Below are 22,756 nucleotides of genomic sequence, written 5' to 3'. Positions count from 1 at the left end.
GTGGAGCAACCCATGCCACATACTAAGGAGGCATTTTGATTTGTTTTTGCTAGGTCAGCCAGCTTTGGTGTGATGTGATAAGCTATGTTCTGACCTTTGTCAAATGGAACCAGTTGTTCTGGTGGAGAATTTATCTTACAGGGAGTTTCAAGCACAGTGAATGGAGCTGAAGTTGGAAGAGGGAGAAGAGAGGTTGGACAACAGGTCCTGAGAGTAGGGACTGGTGTTTTTGCAGTGGAAAGTTTGACTTTTGAAGATGATTTGCAGTGTGAGCTGATGAGATTTGTGGAGGGAGCCTGAACATGCAGTTGTATGCTGCATGAACTGGCACATGGTGGGAATTAGCAGAGAGAGAGAGAGAGGTGGGAAGGCAGATGAACAATGCACACAACTTTGTGGGGATGTCCCTGTGTGGTTGGCAGTTTGGAGAGAGGAAGATGTGACTTGTAAAGATCAGCTGTAGAGTGATGGACAGGTTACTCATCATTTGACCTTGACATGTCACTGAACTGAAGAATCAGTAATTAAGCTTCTACTCTGTTTATGTTGTGTCAATTGCTTGGGTGCAGAACCAGTTTTGAATTTACAATAGTATTTATGTAAACTTTTCAAGGAGGCTTTATAATGCAAGTTGCATTTGACAAAAATACATGGTATGCAGTGTGGACTGCTATGCAGTTTTAACTGTCTCTTTATGTACCGCATTAAATTATGAGAGGTTTTATTTTTAAATTTTTTTAGTATTAAGTCTAGTTATGTGGAAGCAGTTTCAAATAGCAATTTTATCATAGTCATGTGACTGTTAAAGGTGAACTGGGGATACAGGTGGAAGCTTACAGGAAGAAAACTTTAAAAGCTGTGCTTGTATAAAGAATATCCACTTTGCTACTAAAGGAGACCAAATTTTTGTTTATATCAAGGACAGCTGGAGAAAAAGTTTCTTTGAAGCTTTAAATAGTAGATTGCAAAGTAGTTCTGAACCATTAGGAATGAAGTCAGGTGACAGTCTTTGTATTGTGTTGTCTTAAAATTGAGTAGTTAACTAGTGCTTATGTATTACATTGAATGTAAACATGTGTGCTGTCTTCTAGCCTGCTTTCAGTTTTTGCTTAAAAAGAGATGTGAAAGTAACAGTTGAAGAACATTGGAACTCTTGGCTCCCTCCTGTTTTTGTCACACAGTTCTTGGCTTCTCCCTCTACCCTCCCGCCTTTGCTGTCTGTGAAGCTTTTAGCTTATATCTTGTGGATGCCAGCAGTTCTCATTAAAATAATGCAGAAGCCTGTATATCAAGTTAGTTCTAATCTAAACAGTTAATCTGCAAACTGAAATTGCCTGAATTATCTGCAAGGATTGAAAATGTTCCTAATCTAGTTCTTATAGGACATGAAATGCATTCCACAACTCCACTGTGTTCATTTAATCCTGCTGCCAGACTATTAATTTGAGCAAATAACTAAAACGTTTGGTGCTTAGACAAATGAGAATAAGGCATTTAATGATCGAATCATCATTACACATGAAAAGAAACTTATTATACACTGACATTTTCTCATTTGACAACATTCAGTAATGGAGTGCTGTGACTTTGTCACCTCTTAGTGTTTAGCCTAACAGCATTTAATTGAAACTTTGTAATAAGAAAACTGCTTGAGTAAGGGCTGCAGATCTCTACTTGAGTTACACTGATGTTGACTGCTGCTATATTGGTTGTGTCTGGTTCAGTAAACCTTTTATTTCAGACACTACTGATCTGCTACCTGCATTTTTACAGTTTTCAACAGTGACAGAAGTTCAAGTATGAATTATCAGTTGTTTTCTTTAGGCTGTAGTTCAGTAGAAGAATATTTTTAAAGTCATTGCTAGTGGTGATTTGAAGTTTAAAATACCTCTTTGGAAAGCCAGGGTGCTTTTCAAAATTTGTTTCTTGAACCTTTAGTAGTTATTTTGCAGGTTGTGTTCTCTAACGAAGCAAAGTGATTTTTACTATTTTTTTCTGACAGCTAGAAATGTCAGTACTTTTTTTTAGATGAAAGTGAGCTTTGTTTTCATTTGGAAATACTAAAAAAAATGGAGTTTTACATGGTCTGTCCTTAGTACATGCAATAGCTGTTTTGCCTTTTGGCAGCAGATTACATTGAATCATTCTTGCTGCTTCACATTTTAGGAGGTGTCTGTATATGGATTCCATTTGAAGGATGGCATTAACCAAGTGTCACTAAGTGTCAAACGTTGCTAGGAATGTTAGTCATGAATATGAATCAAAATTTTTGGACTGGGGGGACTCACAAGTGTTTAAAATATACATAAGCAAACTGTAGCATAGCATAATGTGTTGCAGTATTTAGGTCATGATACAACTTTTATAATGTGTATGAACAGTTTGCCTTCTGGTTTTCTTCTTAAAAATAAGAGACTGAGTTTAAAAATGAATGAGTGTGTGGAAAGTGGAAAACTTAGAGCTCAGTTGAATGCTGATGGAATGTCTTTGTTTCCTTGCTTTGTGCTTAACATTGTAAGTCTTGCATACAATGTGTGTAGAGTATTATTCAAAGAAATCAACAATAAAAATAGAAGTCTAATTGGAAGGGGCTACTGATAAGGACCTTTTCTATTGGTTGCTGAGGTCTGCTGTTTATTCCACAAATACATAAAATTGTGAAGAAATCACACTAGCACTGAGTCAGTTGTGTACTGCAAACTCATCCTAATGCGGTGCATCCTTATTGCAAGTGGAAGAAAAGAAATTCAGGATAGCTGCAGTTTGCAAGTTGAGTAACAGATGAAGCACATGGCCTCCACTGCCAGCTCCTAAGGTGTGATACAGGGAGTACTTCAAAAGGGGTTCTGTTCTGTCTGTGTGTTTTCATGGTAGAGGTGGTGTTGGTATCTCCTGTCCTGCCAGACAAGAGGGGCTAACTCAGGCCATGCAACTCAAGTCATGTAAACAGTTCCTGATCTTGGGCAGTAACCTGCCCTCTGACTAGGGAGCCATGCCTCAGGACAGATTGAGGACTTTACCTTAGCAAGTTGTGATTTCAGTGGGAAAGTTACCCTTTCTCTATATTTTTACCCTTCAGGGGAAATCCTTTTCTGATACCTCAAAATATGTGTGTCTTCTCAGTCAATGATGAACTTTCTCAGCCATCAAGGAAAGTTTACTACGCTTTTTTGTGAGGAGGGATAATTTCACAAGCACTGCTGTGTGCAGGAAGCCTCTGTGCATGCCATGCTGATGCTCTACTTGCCCTTCTCCTGGTCTGTGGGAGTAGTGGCCAGCATAGCTGGAGGATGGGCTTTGTAGATGGCATGTGGAATAGGGGACACCCAACTGTGGGAAAATATTTTTCTATTTTAATTAGCCTGGGCTGCATGACCTCATAAGAAATGGCAAAAGGAGCATTTCAGTGGTCATGGGGATTTGGAGGCTTTTTGAGAAATGAGGGATTGGGCAGGCTTTAGAAACTCAACTCTGACAAATCACGGTAGTGTTGTTTTTCCTACTGAATGAATTGTTTCTTGGTATCTAAATTTATTATAGTTAAAAAATTTTTAAATACTTTATCTCCTCTGTACGATTGAGATTTTTTAAAATCTCATGCAGATCAAGTACTTTGTCTGTACTCAGTCAGACCTTCTTGATTACAGATTCTTCCAAATACAGGTTGTGTTTTTTGTTCCTGTCCTTTTCCCCCATCCTCTTCCTGGCCTAAAGCAGATGTCGTCTTGTTTTGCTTTACAGGCTCCAGATAAAAGGAAAGCATTAGAAGAGACCAAAGCCTACACAACTCAGTCTCTAGCCAGTGTTGCTTATCAGATCAATGCACTGGCCAACAATGTGTTACAGCTGCTGGACATCCAAGCGTCCCAGCTACGGAGGATGGAGTCCTCCATCAACCATATCTCCCAGGTAATCTCTTTTCTTTTTTAATAGAGGACTGACAGTGTTGGAGGAAGCATTATCATGTCTCTTATTGAGTTGGATAGTTTGTTGACTTCTTTATTGTGATAGAAAATGGTGAGGCTATTTTCTTTCTAATATTTCTAATATTTGTGAAACACGCTTTGTGATTAAGGTCATGACCAAAATAGTTCCAGTATCAAGAATGCTGGAATTATATTTAAAGCAGGAGTTAATTATTAAGATTTCAAGATCTGAAGCTGCAGTTGAGGGAGGGTTGAGAGAAGGATTCTGTTTCTGAAGGAAATCCACTTAGAAGTGCCATATGGGAGGTGGTATTTTATTTAACACATGCAGTGAGTTAATTTGTTTTCATAGACTTGCAGGATATAATTTCATGTGCTGTGTGGAAGGGGAGAGGGGTTCACATGCTGCCACTACCTGCTCAAGCCAAACTCCTTTCCAGCCAAGGCAGTTAAATGAGTGAGCTGACCTGACTTGTACTGTGACTGCAGTATTATTGGAGTTTCTGCAGTGAGGACATGGAAATAGATGGCAGGAAAGAACAGGCCTATCCCTTGCTGTGGCAGCCTGTATTTCCCTGGCTGAAGCTTCACCCTGGCTGCCTGCTTCTGGGGGGGAAAGCGTTGCTGCTGCTGCCTGTCTTGTACCTGATCATTGGCCTGATTGTATGCTAACTCAGCCAAAAATGTCTGCTGTGTTTAATCTGGAAGTAGCTTGCTGCATAACCTGGTGTGTGCCATGTTAGTGCCAATGAAGGCAGGGACAGGACTCAGTAATTTCATCCGTACATTGCTGTTCTGAAATGGGCTCGAGGGAGTTGTTAACAGCCCAGTATCCACTCTGTCATGCCCTTACTGAAATTCAGTAGGATCTTCACTGGGCTTTGTCCTATGCCTCTTTGAGATGTTTAAAAAAAAAAAAATAGCACAGGATGCAACCTAAGATGTTCTTCAGTACAGCCAGTGAATTAAAAACCTTAGTTGGTCAAACAGCATCCTGTTGGTGGTACACCTTAGACCCAAAATGAGAGAGAAAGTGCTTCTTATGGTTTCTGCTGTGTCCCTCCCCAGCCCTGCTAACCTCTCTTACTATTTTTTTAGAGTTGTGATTTCTAAACATCTTTCTTTGAAATGGCAGCATAGTGGTTTTATCAAAAACATGTCAGCAGGGAGAAGATTCCAGTGCCTATGAAGGGGCCCTCCTAGTAACAAACCTATCAAAAAGACACGTGAGGTTACCATGTGCTGAGAACTAAACAATGCTGAAAGCTGTGTGAAGTGTTTAAAAAGTACCTGCCACTGAAACAGGAAAGTAGAAGGAAATGAAATTGCTGTAGATAAGTTTTTTGTTTGTTTTTTTTTTGTTCTGTTAAGTATTCAGAGATGCTGGGATTATGACTACCTCTAAAGAAATGACTGAATAAAGAACTGAATCTACAGACTTTCCCAAGCATTGGATGCCCTCTTTTACTAAGCTTATATTTTCTTAAGTGTTGAGAGTGAGTGTGTGTGTGTGTGTGTGTAGCACTTATTGTTAAATTCTCATTGGCCCACTAATATGACTAACCATGGAAAGAACCAAAATGTTTGATACTAGCATAAAAGGTGTTAAACCCACTGTACTATTTGCTGCTTGGATTGAAGGCACTATTCTGAAAGCTATTGAGTCACCTGATACATGAACTGTTTGCTAAAGGCTGTGAACAATCAGTGCTTTGTAAAGCTTTTGAGGAGTGTTTAGCAAGGTCACTTGCTTGTAGTTTCTGTCCTGGCTGGTCTTGCCTGAAACTAATCCTTGCTTATAAATGAACCTCTGCAGACTAATTTTGTAGAATTAAACTGGATACAGATAATGCACACATACCAGCTCAGCTATTTGCTTTGAAGTGTTTCTGCTCAAATGCTTTAACTGCCTTTCTTAAATTGGCTGTACAATTGCTGTGATAGACTCTTTTTAAATGTTTAAAATGTTTGGGATCTCCAGAGTGTCCTTCCCTGCGCCGTATCAATTGTGAATATTTTCATGTTACTAAAGCAGGGGGATGAACAAATTCTCAAAATGGCATTCTTTTCCATGAAAGGAGTATTGCCTAGGAACACAGAAGTGAGGCATTGCCAGTCAATTACTCGATTCTGGGTTTTGCAAAAAAAAAAAGCAGCTGTCTGTGAAATAAGGTACAATTTGATAGTTCTTCTAAGGAAGAAAGCCCTGTGATTCTTCTGAGCTCAGGCCATATCTGTTTCTGTACTGGTTTTCAGTTCACTATACATGTTCTCCAGAATGACTCTAAGATAAATCCCTGAATAGCTAAGCCTGATTAGTAGCCACCCTGTATTTTTCCTAGCTTTATATCTTCTTCACTGGAAAAAGCACTCATGAAAAGTTAGGTGATAGACTAGTGTGTTATACTGTTACTGGTTTTTTGGGTTTTTTTGGTTTGTTTGTTTGTTTTTTTTTAACAGATGGAAATGGTGCTTGGTTTTATAGAAAAAAATTTATTTGGCTTTGGTTTCTGGTTGAGCACAAACACAGAGGCTTCACATGAGTAATCACACTTTGGTGAGGGAGTACTTTTCTGAGGTGGAGGCAGAGAACAGCTCCGAGAATGGCTTTTATGTAGCAGCCTGAGCAAAAACCTGCCCAGCTGCATCTATTTTCTGTAGTTACAGTTGTCTTCCAGCTGTAATGCCTGGGTCTGGAGTGACCTGCCATGTGATCCTTTAGTACACCCAGTGCAGGGGGCTGTTCACACAGAGCTCAGCTCTTTGGTTTAAATCCTTTATATTGACTTGGAGCATTGCCAAACTGACTTGACCTTTCCAAGCTGCTCTGATATGGCAGAGCAGAGTCTTTCTTGGTCATTCTTCTAGAGAAGTTTGAAAACCCTTCTGGTATAAGGGATTCTACTTACCCTGCTAGGCAATAATTGGGGAGAAAAAGGTAAGAGCATCAAGATTTCACTGATGGCATTAACTTAGCAAATTGCCAGACTCCATCCTACAAGAAGGGCTGAATGCAGGATCCAGGGAACTACAAACCTGTTACCCTGACCTCGATGTCAGGGTAAGTCATGGAATGCATCATCTTGAGTGCTGTCATGTGACGCACGAAACCAGGGAATCAGGCTCAGCCAGGATGGGTTTGTGAAGGCAAGTCCTGCTTGACCAACCTGATCCCCTTCCATGACAAGGAGACCCACAAAATGGGTGAGAGAGAAGCTATGGATGTGTCTACCTGGGCATTAGTAAAGCCTTTGACATAATTTCCCACAACATCTCCTCCAGAAACTGGCTACTAGTGGCTTGGATGGGTGTGCTCTTTGCTGAGAACTGCAGAGATGGCCAGGCCTGGGAGTGTTGGGGAATGGAGCCACATCCAGCTGGTCACTGGTCACCTGTGGTGTTCCCCAGGGCTTGATATTGGGGCCAGTCCTGTTTAATAGCTTTATCAATGATCTTGGTGAGGGGATTGAGAGCACCCTCAGTCAGTTTGCTGACACAGAAAGGGGGGTGAAAGTGTTGATCTGCTGGAGGGCAGGAGGGCTCTGAACGGGGATCTGGACAGCCTGGATGGATTAAAAGAGGCTAATGGTCAGAGGTTCAACAAGACAAAGTGCCAGGCACTGCAGTTGGGCTACAACAACCCCATGCAGCATTCCAGGCTTGGAGAAGTGTCTGGGAAGCTGCCCAGCAGAAAAGGACTTGGGGATGTTGGTCAACACAAGCTGAACCTGACCCAGCCTGGCCTGTGAAGTGTGGTAGTGTGGCCAGCAGGAATAGGGAAGTCATTGTCCCTCTGTACTCAGCACTATTTCTTGGTTGTATTCAGCTTTTCACCTCCTCTTCTTGAAAATGAGAGTTGACTTAAAACGTATACTTCAAGATAAATTTTTTGCTGCTTCATTTCCACGAAGTTCAAGAGAATGAAGATGGGACAGCCATATTTCTCAGAGGTGAGAGGTTGACAGGGACATCCTTGTTTACTGTGTCAAAACTGAAAAATGTAACAGATCAGCACTCATGTTTATGTCAGAGCTGCAGCACTGGGTGTAGCAACTATTCCTTTTTTTCCCCTCTACATAAACAGTTTTTAAATAGCTCAGTATTTAAATCCAAGCATGAAGAAAGCAATAGTCTCCTTTTTAAGAAATGATAATTTTCACCAGGAAACACTGCCCCCCTTAAACATTCAATGTGAAGATTTTCTTTTTCATCTAAAGCTCTCCTCTAATGCAAAATAATGTGTTCTAAGAACATCGCTCTCAGCAAAAAAAAAATGATACATGCACATCTTTTGTTGCCATTTAAAGTTATAACCTTTCAGAAGTAAAAAATAATTTTAAAACTCCCCTGAATTAGTTCAGAAGAATCTTGCCTGTTACCTCCATGTCAGATTACTTGCATGTGCAATTCCAGGGCTGTATGCAAGCAGAAAGCCAAATGCTTTATCTTGCTACAGAGTGGTTGTGTAGGTAAAATTGAGGCAACAGTGCAAATACACAGATAGGCTTTCTGAATCCTATAGCTGTAGTCTGTCTTCAGTCACACATAGACAATTCCAAATACTAAGGCCTTTCCATTGGGTTAGCTACCAGTCAGGACTGACATGGATCAGGTTTCAGAGAAGTCCTGCTGAATGTGTTCTGGGGCTATAAGGGGTGAGCTCCAAAGTTAGTAGCAAGTTGGTGTTTGACAGGGAAGAGGGACACAAGAGCTGTCACATGCTCAGCCTGTCTCTGATGTTTAAAAGGCAGTGCAGGTACAGTGGTGACTCTTTATGATTGAGTTTTTGTGGGAAAGCTTTTAGATTTGGATTAAAGTGATACTTCATTTAGGGATTGTGGTGTATGATCACAACACAGTTTAATGTCAAGATTTTCATGGGTCTGGGTCTTTAAAGAGACAAGAGCAGTTATTGGTTGCTGTAAAGTTATTTATTGCATGAATACATCAGTCTTGAAGGCGAAGAATTCAGAGTATTGAAGTCCATGCTAAAAGCTTTCTGGCATGGAGCCCTGAGCAGAAGCAGCAGCAACTTCCACACCTTTCTTCTTCCTCCTCCTTTTCTTCTTCCTCTCTCACCCCAATACAGGGGATTTTATTCATAAATCATCCAATCAGCTAAAAACACAATTCTAAAATATTCTTCCTACACTTATCAGAGCTCAATTCTAAAAAAAGAAAGTAGTGTCAGTCCTTACACATAATTTACACATATAGTTCTATCTATTCACATAAATGGTTCTATCTGTTCTATCTGGAAATGCAAGTAATGTTCTGCTATGTTTCTATTATGTCTGGAGCTAAGTTACTGAACTTTGAATTAGGCTTTTTACTGTCTTAAGGCACTTAAAGTATATTCCTACTTACTTAAAACTAAAGCTTGCACTTCTGCTTCATGCCTGTGTGGCTTAATATATTTTAATTTCTCGAAAGGCTTTAATTCAATCCCTGCATTATTTTCTCTCTGAGGGACTCAGGCTTCTATTTTATACACTCCAATAGTTCAATTCATATTTGAAAGCAAAGAAGTAGAAAGATGGTAGAAAATGTGACAAATCTGCTGATGAATGTGGATGGTCATACCTTGAAACAAGCAATTATGTGAAGTACTTTAGTACACTTATGGATGGGAGCAAAAGACCTTTTCAGATTCTCTTAATAGTGACTGTGCCTCCAAAGTACAGCTGTCCAGGTACTTTTATGCTGAAGGTGCCTCTTTAAAAAAAAGTAAATGCTTAGTCCCCTGACCTTTGTCTCTGACCTGAAGAACATACTGGCTAAATGGAAGGTCTGTTAATTGGAGAGACGATTAGCCAGAACAAGCAAATGGTTTACTGCTGCTAAGAACCAGGGTCAGTACTGGAGCCCACAGTGTTCAGAACATTCTTTGGAGACCATTCAGAACATAAAGCATATCCTCAACAAATCTGGGACTAGCTCTGAATTAGAAAAGGTGATTCATACGCAGAATGGCAGAGCTTCAGGACTCTTATTGAACCAGCAAAAACCTTGGGAAACTGGACAAGGTGCAAAGTCCTACACCCTAGAGTAGGGCCTGAAGTGCGTTTGTGTGCCCTGGGAGGTGACTGTGTGAGTAGGAATGGATTGGAAAGGAGCTGGTGTGCTGATGGGTGCTGGGCTGGGCATGAGCCAGCACCACAAGGCTATCTGAATAAGTGAAGCAGTGTGGTGGGGCTGCCTTGGCAGATTGTGGCTAACAGATGAAAGGCAATGATGCGATTTCATCTGGAGCCTGAGTAGATTTTTTTTTTTTTTTTTTTTTTTTTTTTTAAATCATCTCTGCCTTGTTCAAGAGTGATTTAGGGAAACTGGAGACAGTCCAGCAGAGAAGGATGCAGCCATGGTCAGAGGCATGGAGCATGCAGCCTGCAAGGGGAGGTTGAAAGAGTTGTGTTAGTTTGGTGTGGTAAAGAAAAAGCAAAGCAGTGATATTGTGGTAGCCTAGTAGTACTTAAGTCTGTTTCTGTCTCTGCAGTTAGTCTTTTGCTTGATAGTGACAGTGTAATGTTAAGCAGCTAGCCATAAGCTGAAGCTTGGCAGATTAGTACATGAGTTGGGAAAAGCATTTTTGTTTTGGAGTGTGATGCAGCAGTGCTGGATCTCTGCCATGACTTTTTTTGGTATTAAACTGCAGCAGCTGGATGTATCCTAAAAGCTGACTTTGTATCCTTGAAAGGCACATCATAAGTTATAGGAACTAATTGGTGGAGGGGAGATAATTATGAAGTCAGGGGGTAAACTGCCATCAGATATCTACAAACTTGAAAGCTCCACTTCCATCCAGACTTTTCTTTCCACACATCCAGAAGTGTGTGAAAAGACAAAAAGTATCAAACTAGTGCATCACCTAATGTTGTATACATTAGAAAGATAATGTCTTCTGTCTGGTTCTCTTGGACAGCCTGTGCCTGTCAGCAGCCACAAATACTCTAAATATGGCTAGAAACTTGCACCTTTTGTTTAGATTAAGCTTGCCTTGAGTGGCGTTTGCTCTCCTAATAAAGTGCTGACAGTTATCTCTGTGGCCTTTGCTTCACATCCTGTTCTTCCTGTTCTCTCCCTGAGAGAGGCCAAGGCTCCAAGAAGTTGTGCTGTGCTTGCTCTGTTTATCTGTCTGCTTATGAAAATTGTTGTCAACTTTGTGCATATCAGCTTCTACGTGATCAATATAAATTGCTCAGAAAGTAGTATAATATGTAAGAGTTGCCTTGTCACCCATTCAGCTGAGAAATTCCCTTCTGTCCACAAATGAAAGTAGGCATGTAGGATGTCTGTAATTCTTGTGCAGTTCAGCTGATGCAGTCAAAAAGAAAACCCCAGCAGATTACCAACAAACAAATCAAAGCAACCCCCCATGGTACTTAGTTATGCATGCCTATGAGAGAGCAACTACAATGTCAGCCTTTCTGTGATGGGGAAGAGCAGCCGTTTTGATGAAGAAGAAACTGAACCAGAAACTTTTATTTCACACTTTTTTTTTGCCCAGCGGAATGCAGGGTTTTGAAGATATTTTTGGGGAATGGGCAAAATTCCTTACCTTAATAGCCATTGACTGTCATGAATTCCTTCATATGCTTATTCCCATTCCACTGTTTGCTAGAAGGGCAGTCTGAATGCATAGTTTTCAGTGTGTTTTAGACCATTAAAACCTTCTTTCTGCTCAATGGTTATTTGGCTGTAAGCTCTAGATACCTCATTAAATACTAAATTAAGAGGCCTGATGCAGCCTCTTGTTTTCTGAAATCAAAGCCAAAAATCCAGGACTTCAAACATGACCCTGAAAGTCCTTTTGGACAATATTGTGTAACAAAGGAGTCATCAGTGTTTGTGCAGTCTTTTTAATGAAAACCTCTCATATCTGACAAAATGCGTCACTAACCTGATATAAAGTCACATATTGGACTTTGCAAGGAGTCTTGTTTTTGTTTTTTTTCCCTTCAGATGAATCTGATGAGCTTGCTGCCTGAAATTGATTTTCCTTTTATTTCAAGTCCTAGTAAACCAGCAGTCTTTACATATGACCAGTTCCTGGTTTACATTGAATTAAAGTTTTATCTCTGTCAATGTTTTAATTGCATAAATGCAGTGTATGAGGTAATAAGAACATTGTGCCTAATAAAACAGGAGGTAGCCAGCTACCAAAGCATTTAGTCAGGTGCTGTACCCATGCCATCCAGTGCAGCTATTTGGGATGTTGGTTTGTGTGGCAGCTGTGTAGTGTGCTTGAGCTGACTCTTTTTGGGGAAACTGAGGGGAAAAATTATTACAAGAAGCTTACTGTGGAGCAGATTGAGTAACAGCATTCATTGCAGAGCATCACTGAAGCTGCCACTCAAGCACAAGAACATGTCCTGCTGGGTGCTTGTGGCTGGACTTCTTGTGCTGTTCAGATAGGAATTGCTTAGTGCTTTCTGCTGGCTGGTTTTACTGGGGCCACATAAGTGCTTAGTTCACTTTGATCTGCAGGTGGAAAACCAAGTAATGATTCACTTGAGTGTTTATAACACTGCCACTTTTTATGCTGCTGCTGGTTTGACTTTATTCTCTTTATTAGCAGCCTTTTGGGATCTATTGGTATCTGTTATGCATGTCTTGTAAAAGCCCCCTTACAGGTCATATATATACAGAGAGCACTTTATTAGTTCATGGGAGGTCTGTGAATGACTTGGTAGCTGCTCTTCTAAAGCCGGGAAAACTTCTGTTGTTTTTCTGTAACTTTTGAAAAAACTGTGTATGAAATGTGAAAATCTGTCCAACTATGTTATTCTTACTAAACACTTGTTATATGGCTCCTGAGCCCCAGTGGGAATCCCTTCCCTTCCCCAGCATCATTTCTGCATCACTGGGGCAGTCACAGACCACAAAGGGAAGTTTTTTACTGTACTGCAAAAAAACTGTGAAATTGTGTTGGGTGATATAATTTATGGCTAAATACCTAAGTAGGTTACCCTGAACACTGTTTATTCAGGACAGCTTATTTTGCTGGAGAATATTGTGGATTCTCCCCTGACCCTGCTGCTAGTGGCATCACAGAGAGGGCATTGTGGCAGTAGTGGAAATAAAATTGTAAATTTGTTTGTTTAAAAGCTGTGCTGTATATAGGGTTTTTATTTTTTGACAAAACTCAAAATGTGTTTTGAATGAGCTCATTTTAAGTGACAATTAGCTAGGGCCATCATTTGTTATTTCAGTCATTCTTGTTTGGATTGTTGACTATGCATGTAGAAGTAACCAGCAGAAAAGTATGTGTGCCTCTTTCTAAATTCCAAAAAATAGATTACTAAAGCTGTCATTTTGCTCAGTAATATTCAACTCTGGTTCCAGCAAATAGTTATATTGTTTAGTAACTTTGACTGGTATTGTATCTAATTCCATTCTATGAGCATAAAACTGTAAGTAATATGTGACCACAGAATCACAGGTTTTATATGTTGTTTGCTTTCTCTTTAAGAATCTGCTGAGTAGCTATGACTTCTTAATGAATGCATCCTGGTATGAGTGCTAAGGGTTAATGTAGCTTCACCTGTTCATGCCTAAAAGCATTTGCTTCTTCTCATATATTGCCCTAGGATGATTATTTACAATGGATCCAATGGCACAATTCAGTGTGGTCTCACACACCAGGACTAAAGCATGGCTTGCTGTTTTTTTAACTGGCTTCTCTGTCCTTGCTTGCAAGAGAAATAACAATCACCCTGATCTTGTAATGCTATCCTCTGTGTGGCAAGACCAGGAGCAACAAGGGTATGATTAAAAGCTATTAGGCTTCTAAATATAAAGTAAGAACAAGTAGGATGGGGACGTTAGAGTTCAGAGGGGTCATGATGGAAATAATAAAACCTATCATTGCTTCAGGAAAAGTCAGATTGGCCATCATTTGAAAATATAAAAACAAGAAAATTGAATAATGACTGAAAGGCTTGATTTGAACATAGGAATTTCTGCTTGCATGTTGAAGTCAGTGTCTTAGAGAATTATTTTTTTCATTTTAAGCAAATATTTTTGAACTGTGTTCAAAACTAGGCTATATAAGGTTGCAAGATAATCCTTCAAACCACAAATCAATCTTTATTGGACCGGAAAGGAGATAAATGTCGTCTTTGGGAAGCTGATCCTCCTTTTTCCATTTATAGGGTTTTCTTATGTGTGTGAAGTCAAGTATTGAGCAAGATGCAGTAATGTCCAGATGTAGTACAGGACTAGAAAAGATGAGTTCTGCTGTGGATAAGGCTTGTCACTGAAGCTAGGCTGAAAAAGGTGCTAACTGAAATTTTTGAGCAGGGTATTTATTTTTTGCTCTTTAATAGCTCTTAGGTAGCGTATGGTGAGCTAATAAGATGCCTTCTGGTGTGAACTAGCAATTTGTGTATTCCTCTGAATAGTTCTTGAATTTCCTTTCATTAAAACTTTGATTAATTTGAAATTATGCAGTTGGCCTGTGCATGTGTCTTGGCTGATTATGGCTTCTGAGAGTGGAAGAATGGTAGAAATATTATGTAATTTCAGTACTCAGTCTCAGGACGTTTTTTGCCTTCTGTGGTGATGGGTGAGATGCTGAAGTGATTGAGGACAATCTCCATTTGAGAAATGGAGGAACCTCTGAATCATAACAGAAATGTTCTAACCTCATGTAATTTTGAGTCATTAAGGTAAAGAGAGAAGTCCAGTCAAAAGATCTGAAACAAATTAGCCTTTATCAGCTACCTAATCTCTTACCTGTGTCACTGTATTTTGATTTAGCTTCCTCATGCATTCTAAATCTCATGTTAAGAGCCAGCACCGATAGGGTTATATCATCTATAGGATGGTAGGAGCCAGGTCATCCTTTATTTCATTTGTTCCACTCTGCACACTAAAGGGCGGTCATCTTACCACTTGCATATCCCTGGTTTAGCCTCATCCTAACCTGATGTGTAATTAAGCATATCTGATTTTGTGTTTTGGATGGTGTTGAGACCTGTAGATATGTCTGCTAGTGCCTTATTTTGTTGTCAGCATAACAGCTGGCCTCAGAAGTGCTGCATCTATTACAGTTTTGAAGCACTCATGATATAGTAGTTGTGTTTGGTGGTACTCTGGAATCTGAATGCTAAAACGGGAGCGAATTTCTGTGTGTTCATGGTGCTTTGATAAAAATAACAAGTTTTTCCTTTTTCTGACCTCAGGCTGTGGCACATTAATAAATAACAAAAAGCTCAGGAACCAGGGATGGTTTCCATAAGCCCTCACTGAGCAAAACTCAAGTTCAATCACTGGGAATTTTGCTGCTTTAAACAGCAAATTCCTCCTGCAACGCAGTGTGCCCCTGGGCTGGCAGCAAGAATATCAAGCTAGCTTCATACTTCTGGACATCCAGATGTGGGAGCAAAAGGGAGAGTGAGAGGATCACAATTGCAAGTTACTGGCATCTTATTTTCAGCTCAATAACTTTAAGACTTTATTTCCTCAAGCTGCATTAATGTGTAGTCCTTCAGTCAATGCAGACATTTCTTCAGAGGTTCTCTCTGCTGGCTGTGATGCTTGGACTAAATATATCTGACATGTAAAAAAATTTATTTGAAAAACTGGTTTTCATGTGAAATGTTTGTCTAGAATATGTTTCAGAGGATGCTGCTGTCTGGTCATTATTGGATAATGACAGGTCACCTAATTTGAGAATATTGAAAAGCATCATCTAGAAACTGATTTAAGAAAATGTGGGATGAATTTTTCCAAATGCATTTTTAGAAAGCAGAGGTTCTGCAAATAATTATGTGACTTAAGCAAACATCCTGGGAAAAGAGATTGTGAGCAGTCTGCAGATCTTACTTGGATAGCTTTCCTGAGACCTCTTCCCCTCCTTCCCGTTTGCTGAGATTCCTTAGTCGCAGTAGTTCTTAAAACAAATGTGTAGTTGTTGTTTATATTAGCTGTATACTTCTGGGAGTAAACACACTCTGTATTGCTGAATGGATATACACAGTTGAGATCCAAAAAGTGCATTGACCTCTCCAGGCTCTACCAAAGCAGTGGGGAGAGAGGCCACAGCAGTTTGCACAGCTGTCTTTTTTGTAGCCCATTAAGTTGTATTGTGATGTACCCCTTCATCTCTGGGGGAGCTCAGCAGCACCTCCCTCCCTGATTAGGGTAGTGATACATCAATCCCCAGCACTTTTCTGTGCACTCAGGTTTCTTGCAGGTGTTCAGTGACTCTTCAGTGTTTGTTTAGTGTCCAGTCATGCACATGTCCATGGTGGTTGTGGGGTGGAAGCGCTTTCTCTTGAAACTCTGTGGTGCCATTCAGAGGCTTATAACCCACCATGGTGTTTGCAGCATCCTCAGCAGTGCACCCCTCTGCCCTCCTCAGTTAGCTGTAAACACTTCATTAGTCAATATTTGTGTAGCATATGTATAACTTCTGCCTAAAATGACAGTAGGAGATGGCCAGTCTTTTTCCTGTCATTCTCTTGTGACAGTGTTTTGTTCTCTGCCCCTTATTCCCTGAATTGTGGCTCAGTTATCCTGGAGACAAGGTCTTGAAAACTGCAGACTTCCAGCTGCTTCCTTTGGCTGGCTTCATTCTCTATGTCCCCTCCAGTGGCTGATTTTCTGCTTCTCCCCAAGTGTTTCCAATCATATTTAATCATTATGCTAATAACTGCACGGTGGAAATGGCTAATTTCTGAGCACATGATCAGTCTAATGAAGTGACTCTAGCAGTAGTAGGATAATACATTCAGCAGCAGGGACATAGTGCTGTGCCTGTGTCTCTGTGCCTACTCACAAGACTTCTCTTCAAGGCTTGTACTATCTTTTAACCTGCTATCAGGCTGCAGTGTTTGTGTTCAGGTGCTCTTGCACAGGATGGAGGCAAGATATTAATTTTGGGTGTGTGCATGTACAAGCCTGAGATGTGTTCCTGGTAGAGAGGCTGAATGATGGCACAGTTTGTCGGGCCAGGCTCCCTCTGCCAGCAGGCCCTGCCTCAATTAGAAAAAGTTTGGGGTGGATAAGGTTGTGGCTCAGTATGGGGTAAGTGGTGCTGGCACTTCTGAGGCCATCTGGATGTTACCATCAGATGTAACTGCAGTATTTCATATCATTCGTGGCCAAGAGTTGGGAGGCTAAGGGAAATCCATTTACAGAAACAATGTGCAACTTCCTGTTTGAGTTGTGTGTGGAAATAAAAATGGCAATGGAGAATTAGAGCAGCCTTAGCAATTCATCTCTGCCTTGGCCCTTGCTTCCCACCCTGTTAAACTGGTAAAGTCATACATCCTCATGATTGCTTGTCTGTCTTCTGCTTTTACTTAATATATCCCAAATTGCAAGAAGGGTGTATGACTCAGTCTAAAATAGTAGAGCAGTCTTAGGAAACTTGTGAGGGAATTTTTGTCAACTCTCCTTTTTTGCCTGCATATCTTAACAGGCTCTGCTGTGGAAACTCAATTTTTGGAAGAAGTCTGAGCTAATGGAAGTTTATGATGCTTCTAGCTTGTCCTCTGTAGATGTACCTTCTTGCTGAAGGGGGTTTGAGAAAGCACAGGCAGCTTAAGAAAGTTGATGCATTTTGTTCTATATTTCTCTTTGGAAACAAAAGCAAGGAACTTGTCAGATTCTGGTTGTTTTGGTATTCAAGGGACATAGGAGAGCTCTTTGCTATAATAATATGCAGAAGGTGGTAGTATGAGTAGTAAGTGAACTGTAAAGTAGAATATGTGTACTGGAAACTTTTAGATTGGAATCTGTAGTGGCCGAGGGTTGTTCCTGTCGCCCTATTTTACTGATGGGCAGGGAGCACAAGAGAGAACAAATTGCTGCTGGTGGTTATCATTCTATTGGACTAGCACCTCATAGTGCTGCAACAAAGTTATTTGCAGTAGCATCTGGCCTACTTTTTTATTTAAAAAAAAAATTTAAAAGTCCAGAACTTTAGTAGTTCTCTTCTGGACAAAGTGGAATATTCAACCCTTGAACATTTAGGAAATGAGAAACAGACATTTCATGTAGGGTAAGCTGTTTGTGGCACTAATCCAAGAGGGTTTGTGGTGTAGATAGTGTGGCCTTTAGCCACATGATGGCTGTTTAATTAATATTCATGAGTTACTCCTGGTGCAGTGCTGACCCAGCTGAAAACCAGCACATCTCCCACTAGCTTGTATCACTGCCATCAGATGACATAAGATCAGAGAGGTTTAGAAGGAACATTGTGCCTTGGGTAATTTGTAATCTGCAGGTAGCTAAAGGGATACCCATCATCATTCCGAGATATGCTGCCCTTGTTTTATGTGTGAGGGAAACAATTCTGTTAGAACTGTCAGCCTTAGACATCTTGTAGGCCCTAAATTCAGGTGGAGAAGGGGGGTGCTTGGGAGAGGCGTGTTTGTGTATATGTTTGTTGGTTTTATGTCATTTGGTGGTTGGGATTTTGTTTTAACAAAGTATGTGTCTGAAATCTAGTCCAGACCACTTTCAAGTAAATACATGTGATAAATGACAATAGCTTTTATGTGTGAGTTTTGTTATTCTTTAGCATAATAACTGAAATATACAATAATTCCATTATCCCATCCACATAACATAACCTTTATTATTGGAAAAGATTTTTTTTTGCCATTAGAGCTGATTAAATAAAGCACTGAAGCGATGCATTCATGCTAAGTATTAACTCACTTTCTGTTGGCATGGGTTCTGTCCCATGTTCTTCCCAGTTTGACTTGCCAGCTTACAAATAAATGTGAAATTGGGCTTTGGGCTTTTTTTGTTTTTTGTTTAGTTGGTTTTTTTGGTTGGTTTTTTTTTTTTTGTTTCCCAGGCATGAGCATTCTGACTCGTCATTGTTACAGCTTTATCTGCTTCTTACCTCAGACAAACTTTCAGAAAATTCAGACTTGTTCTGTTGAGTTTATTTTTCATAGGCTTTTTTTAGATGGTTTCCTTTTCAGCCACCTGCAGTGCTCTTTGCAATTGCACATGTTCATCTCCTATGGAGTTGCTTTTTTTGGCACACAAAGTGCTTTTCGTTTGACATACAGTTTTGTTCTACTCCCATGGTGGTTCTTTAGTGAGTCCAAACTACTGAAGAAGCAGTTTAATTTTTCCTTTCTGTTGTGCATTCCTACAGTCAGAAATATATTTAGGTTTGTATGTTTTGTTTAATTCTAGACAAGTGCATTTCCAGTAAGGAAAGGAGGAACTCAGTCAGCTACTTTAAAATGTTGAAACTCATATGTGGAAGCTTGCAGAAGCATATTTAGTTTCTTTTTCTTCTTTTTTTCTTTTGAATTGACTTAGTCATGCATATCTTCAGGAATACTTAGTGAAAAAAAAAAATTGAAGTTACTGATATGTAATGTCACAGACTGAAATACACTTACACATACTGCTGGAATTTTTACTTTGCATAATCAAAAGCATTTATCTGCTTTTTATGCTTTAGGGCTGAATACGAATGTAACATGACTACACATCCCAAATGTTGTTCTGTCAAAAATCCATCAGCTTGTACTGTTGAAACAGTTCTCTTTTGAAGTGTCTTCCACTTTGAAGACTCATTTTAATCAGCAACTGATGTTAGTTAAACATTAAAATGTCTGTTCAGCTCAGTGTAGAACACTAGAGGAGAGGGGGTGTATCTTGAGAGTTCTCTGATTGGAATCCTGTCTTGGTGAAGGGGAGGTGGTGCATCAGAGGAAGGGCTGAGTAAAAGCACTGACGTTCAGAAAGATGTTTGTTGCAGTGTGAAACTCAAGTGAATGGTTACCAGTTGTTAATTTGCCATGTGCTGTGGTTTTGATCTGATGCAGAGCTGGGTCTGTACTTCCTGTTGTGCAGCTCTTGTGAAGCCGTGGGGTGTGGGCTTCAGCCACAGCTGAATCTCCTGCAAATACTGGAAACCATACTCTAGAGTGATCAGGAATTTTGTGTCAGAAACTATGAAAGCTATTGGAAGCTTGGAAGCTGTTTCTCTCTCTTCCCCCACTCCTGACATTGGATGCTGAAAAGCCATAGACTTTAGGAGGCAGATGGAGATAAATGCCTTGTCTCCTCTTCTCTGTGTCTTCCCACAGAGATCTACATTAGTGATGCATTTTTTCATCTGTCTATTATAGTCAAGCTCTTGAAGAAGGTATTGACATTGGAAGTTACATTTGAAAGAAAAGTTATGTAGAACACAAAAATTTTGTTGAACTCCATATAAACATGTATCACATATCATTGGAGGGCTAGTGCTTTTTTTAATGAGTAATGTTCATAATGCACTTCTTATTGCAGTGTATGTACATTTAGTTTGTTCAAATGGTTAAAATTGGCAGTAGGTTTTGCCAAAGCACAGGAAGTACTATCTGTAACTCTCATTTTCATTAGCAATTAAAAACATCAGTGGAAGGTGTTTAACAGAGAAATCTGGGCTGTCTGCCACTGTGTGTCACTGTGCCCAGAGCAGGCAGCTGAGGCAGTGCTGCCTGTACCTGTGCCCACCTGCACTCTGTCTGTTCCTGGTGCTGCTGCAGGTGCACAGCTCCAAGCCCAAGCAGCAAAGCTCCTTGCTCGGCATAGCATAGGAAGTCTGGCAGAGCCAGGAATAGAACTTCAATCTGCTGTTTTCCAGGCTCTTGCTTTTAGCCACAGACTCATCCCACTCTTCAGTTGCTGACGTCCTGGCAGACAGCCGCCTCCTGCGTGCAGGGCCAGCTGCTTCTGCAGCGCTGTCTGACCTCCATACTCCAGATGTTTGAAGTTCCATTTCCCCCTTGCTTATGTGAACTTTAGCAAAGTGCTTCTGGCATTTCACCAATGCAATGGAGAGGAGGGAGGGCTGTTGTCTTAACTGTTTTCTTTCCATAATAAGGGCCTCTCTTGAGCTGCTAAAAATCTCTTCCTCTGTAGGACATAAACTCCATTTGCCTTCAGTTGCCATCTGTTACCAGTCTTACTTCCCACATCTCTCTCCCTGTTCCCAGAGATACTCTGTGGACCTCCCCTCCTTATGCTCTGTGTTGACATCATCTTCCTTTCAGCTGGGGAAAGTGGGGACCAGGGGGTGAAGGTGTGATGAGACTTCCTTGTGTCTCTCCAAAGATGTTTTTCATTTGTAGACCCAAATTCTGTGAGGTGGCATTTCATAGGTGAGATCTACTGGCTTCTGTCAGGTGCCCCATTTTATCTGATCAGCCTCATGCATGAACATGCCTGAAATAGTCATTAAGAGAATAATGTGAGAAGCTTCTTTCCTTCAGTGCTGAGGGGTGAATTTGTATCCTCTCTAGCAGTCCTCCCATTTGCACTTGGCACCAGGAAAGAAAAAAAACAGCCACGAACACAAGTCTGGCTCTTGGACGTGTGGGCTGGTTTCTTTGCTCTGATTCTTGTCCTAGAATGTCATGTACCCACTCCCAGCCCCCCTGGTCTGTCCTTGCCCCCTGTCCTCTTTCTGCTCAGCTTCTCCAGCAGAATACACGACTAGATTAACCAATAGGGTGCACTGAAAAGCATCTATAGAAATAATCCTTTAGTTGAACAGACCTCCCCTTTTCCTTTTCTGTGCTGTTGTATAGGTGTATGTGCCACTCCACAGGTCGTGTTGTGAAAATTGGGATCCAGTTGGGGTCCAATTCTCAGTGAATCCTAGTCTTCTTTTGGAAGAGAGGCTAAAGATGAGGCTATATATCTATGGATAGTAAACTTTAAGCCTATTTCTCTAGCTTCTGTTTTCAGTTTCTTGATTTTAATGAGTCTTTTTTCTTTGTTGAATACTTGCAAGTACAAGTTACTGACTGTTAGTTTTTTGTTAAATATGTCTTGAAATGATTACAGCTTAAACTCACTATGAAACTATGTGCATTATTATTTTACATTCTGTGCTTCTGAATTCTAAAAGCATACAGTCCCCAGTAAATGGGATGTCTGTGATATGCTTCACTCCCTGACCACTCACCCCCCTATAGCTGTCCTGATAGCCCAGGAGAAAAAATCTATACGAATGTATAAAATATCTTCAAATGTTTCTGAAATCTGTTTTACTTTATACTAATGGCAGTTGCTAGGAGAGTCTGAGAAAAAACTTCTAGTGTTTTATATAAAGAAAGATTTAAATTCTAAATCAGGGGCTAACTCCATAGGATTAACGTATAATCTTATGTTCAGACATAATTGAAAAAACAGTGATAAACTGTCAATATAAGGCCCACGATCAACACTTTTTAAACCCTCCTTTCCATTGGATAATATTAGTAAAATGTGTTGTGAGCATTGTGATATTATTTTTTAATATATATTTATATTTTATGCATAGAAATGTATTTTAAAAGTGTACCTTTACCTATGAGCTTTTCCCCCTCTGCTGGTGACAGACATTTTATATGGACTGTGAAAGTTGCTTTATATGTCTGTGTTAATGGTCTTAGTTCATTGTGTCAATCTGTAAAAGCTCTTGAATGTGAGCCCTCTGTGCAGGACAAGGAAGGCATATCAGATTACATGAGATATGGCTTATCTGGCTCTTCTAGCCCTTTACCTTAAGAGTCCTGGATTTACCAGGACTTCAGGAGATGAAACTTTCTGGAGAGCCTGTCCTACTATTGTCACTTGTCTTATGCTGAAGTGAATGTGAGAGAAACTTCTCTCTATAAACCTACCAGAAAACATTGCTGGCTTTCCAGCTCTGGAAATACAACTCTCAAATCTATTTCAGTTGCCTCCTACATTGCCATCACCCCATACAGAGCAAACACACAAGGTGAAACTCAGATGTCCAAATGCCTCAGTGTGATAGGAAACTCACTTTCATGGTGAAGGTTCAAGAGGCACTGCAGGATATTCTGAGGATT

General features: G+C 40.3%; 1 protein-coding gene across 15 annotated transcripts in view; it reads left to right on the top strand.

Annotated features, from left to right (window-relative positions):
• The window catches only part of ABI1 (abl interactor 1), a 77,839-nt gene that overhangs the window by 20,082 nt on the left and 35,001 nt on the right, over positions 1-22,756 (top strand). For all 15 annotated transcript variants that reach the window (XM_056483305.1, XM_056483299.1, XM_056483294.1 and 12 more), the window contains exon 2: positions 3,742-3,909. In XM_056483305.1, the coding sequence (XP_056339280.1) occupies positions 3,742-3,909 (168 nt within the window). The remainder of the gene's footprint in view (positions 1-3,741; positions 3,910-22,756) is intronic.

This window comes from Oenanthe melanoleuca, chromosome 2 (assembly GCF_029582105.1).
Source record: "Oenanthe melanoleuca isolate GR-GAL-2019-014 chromosome 2, OMel1.0, whole genome shotgun sequence".
Classification (NCBI taxonomy): Eukaryota; Metazoa; Chordata; class Aves; order Passeriformes; family Muscicapidae; genus Oenanthe; species Oenanthe melanoleuca.
This window is presented reverse-complemented; position numbering and strand designations above follow the sequence as displayed.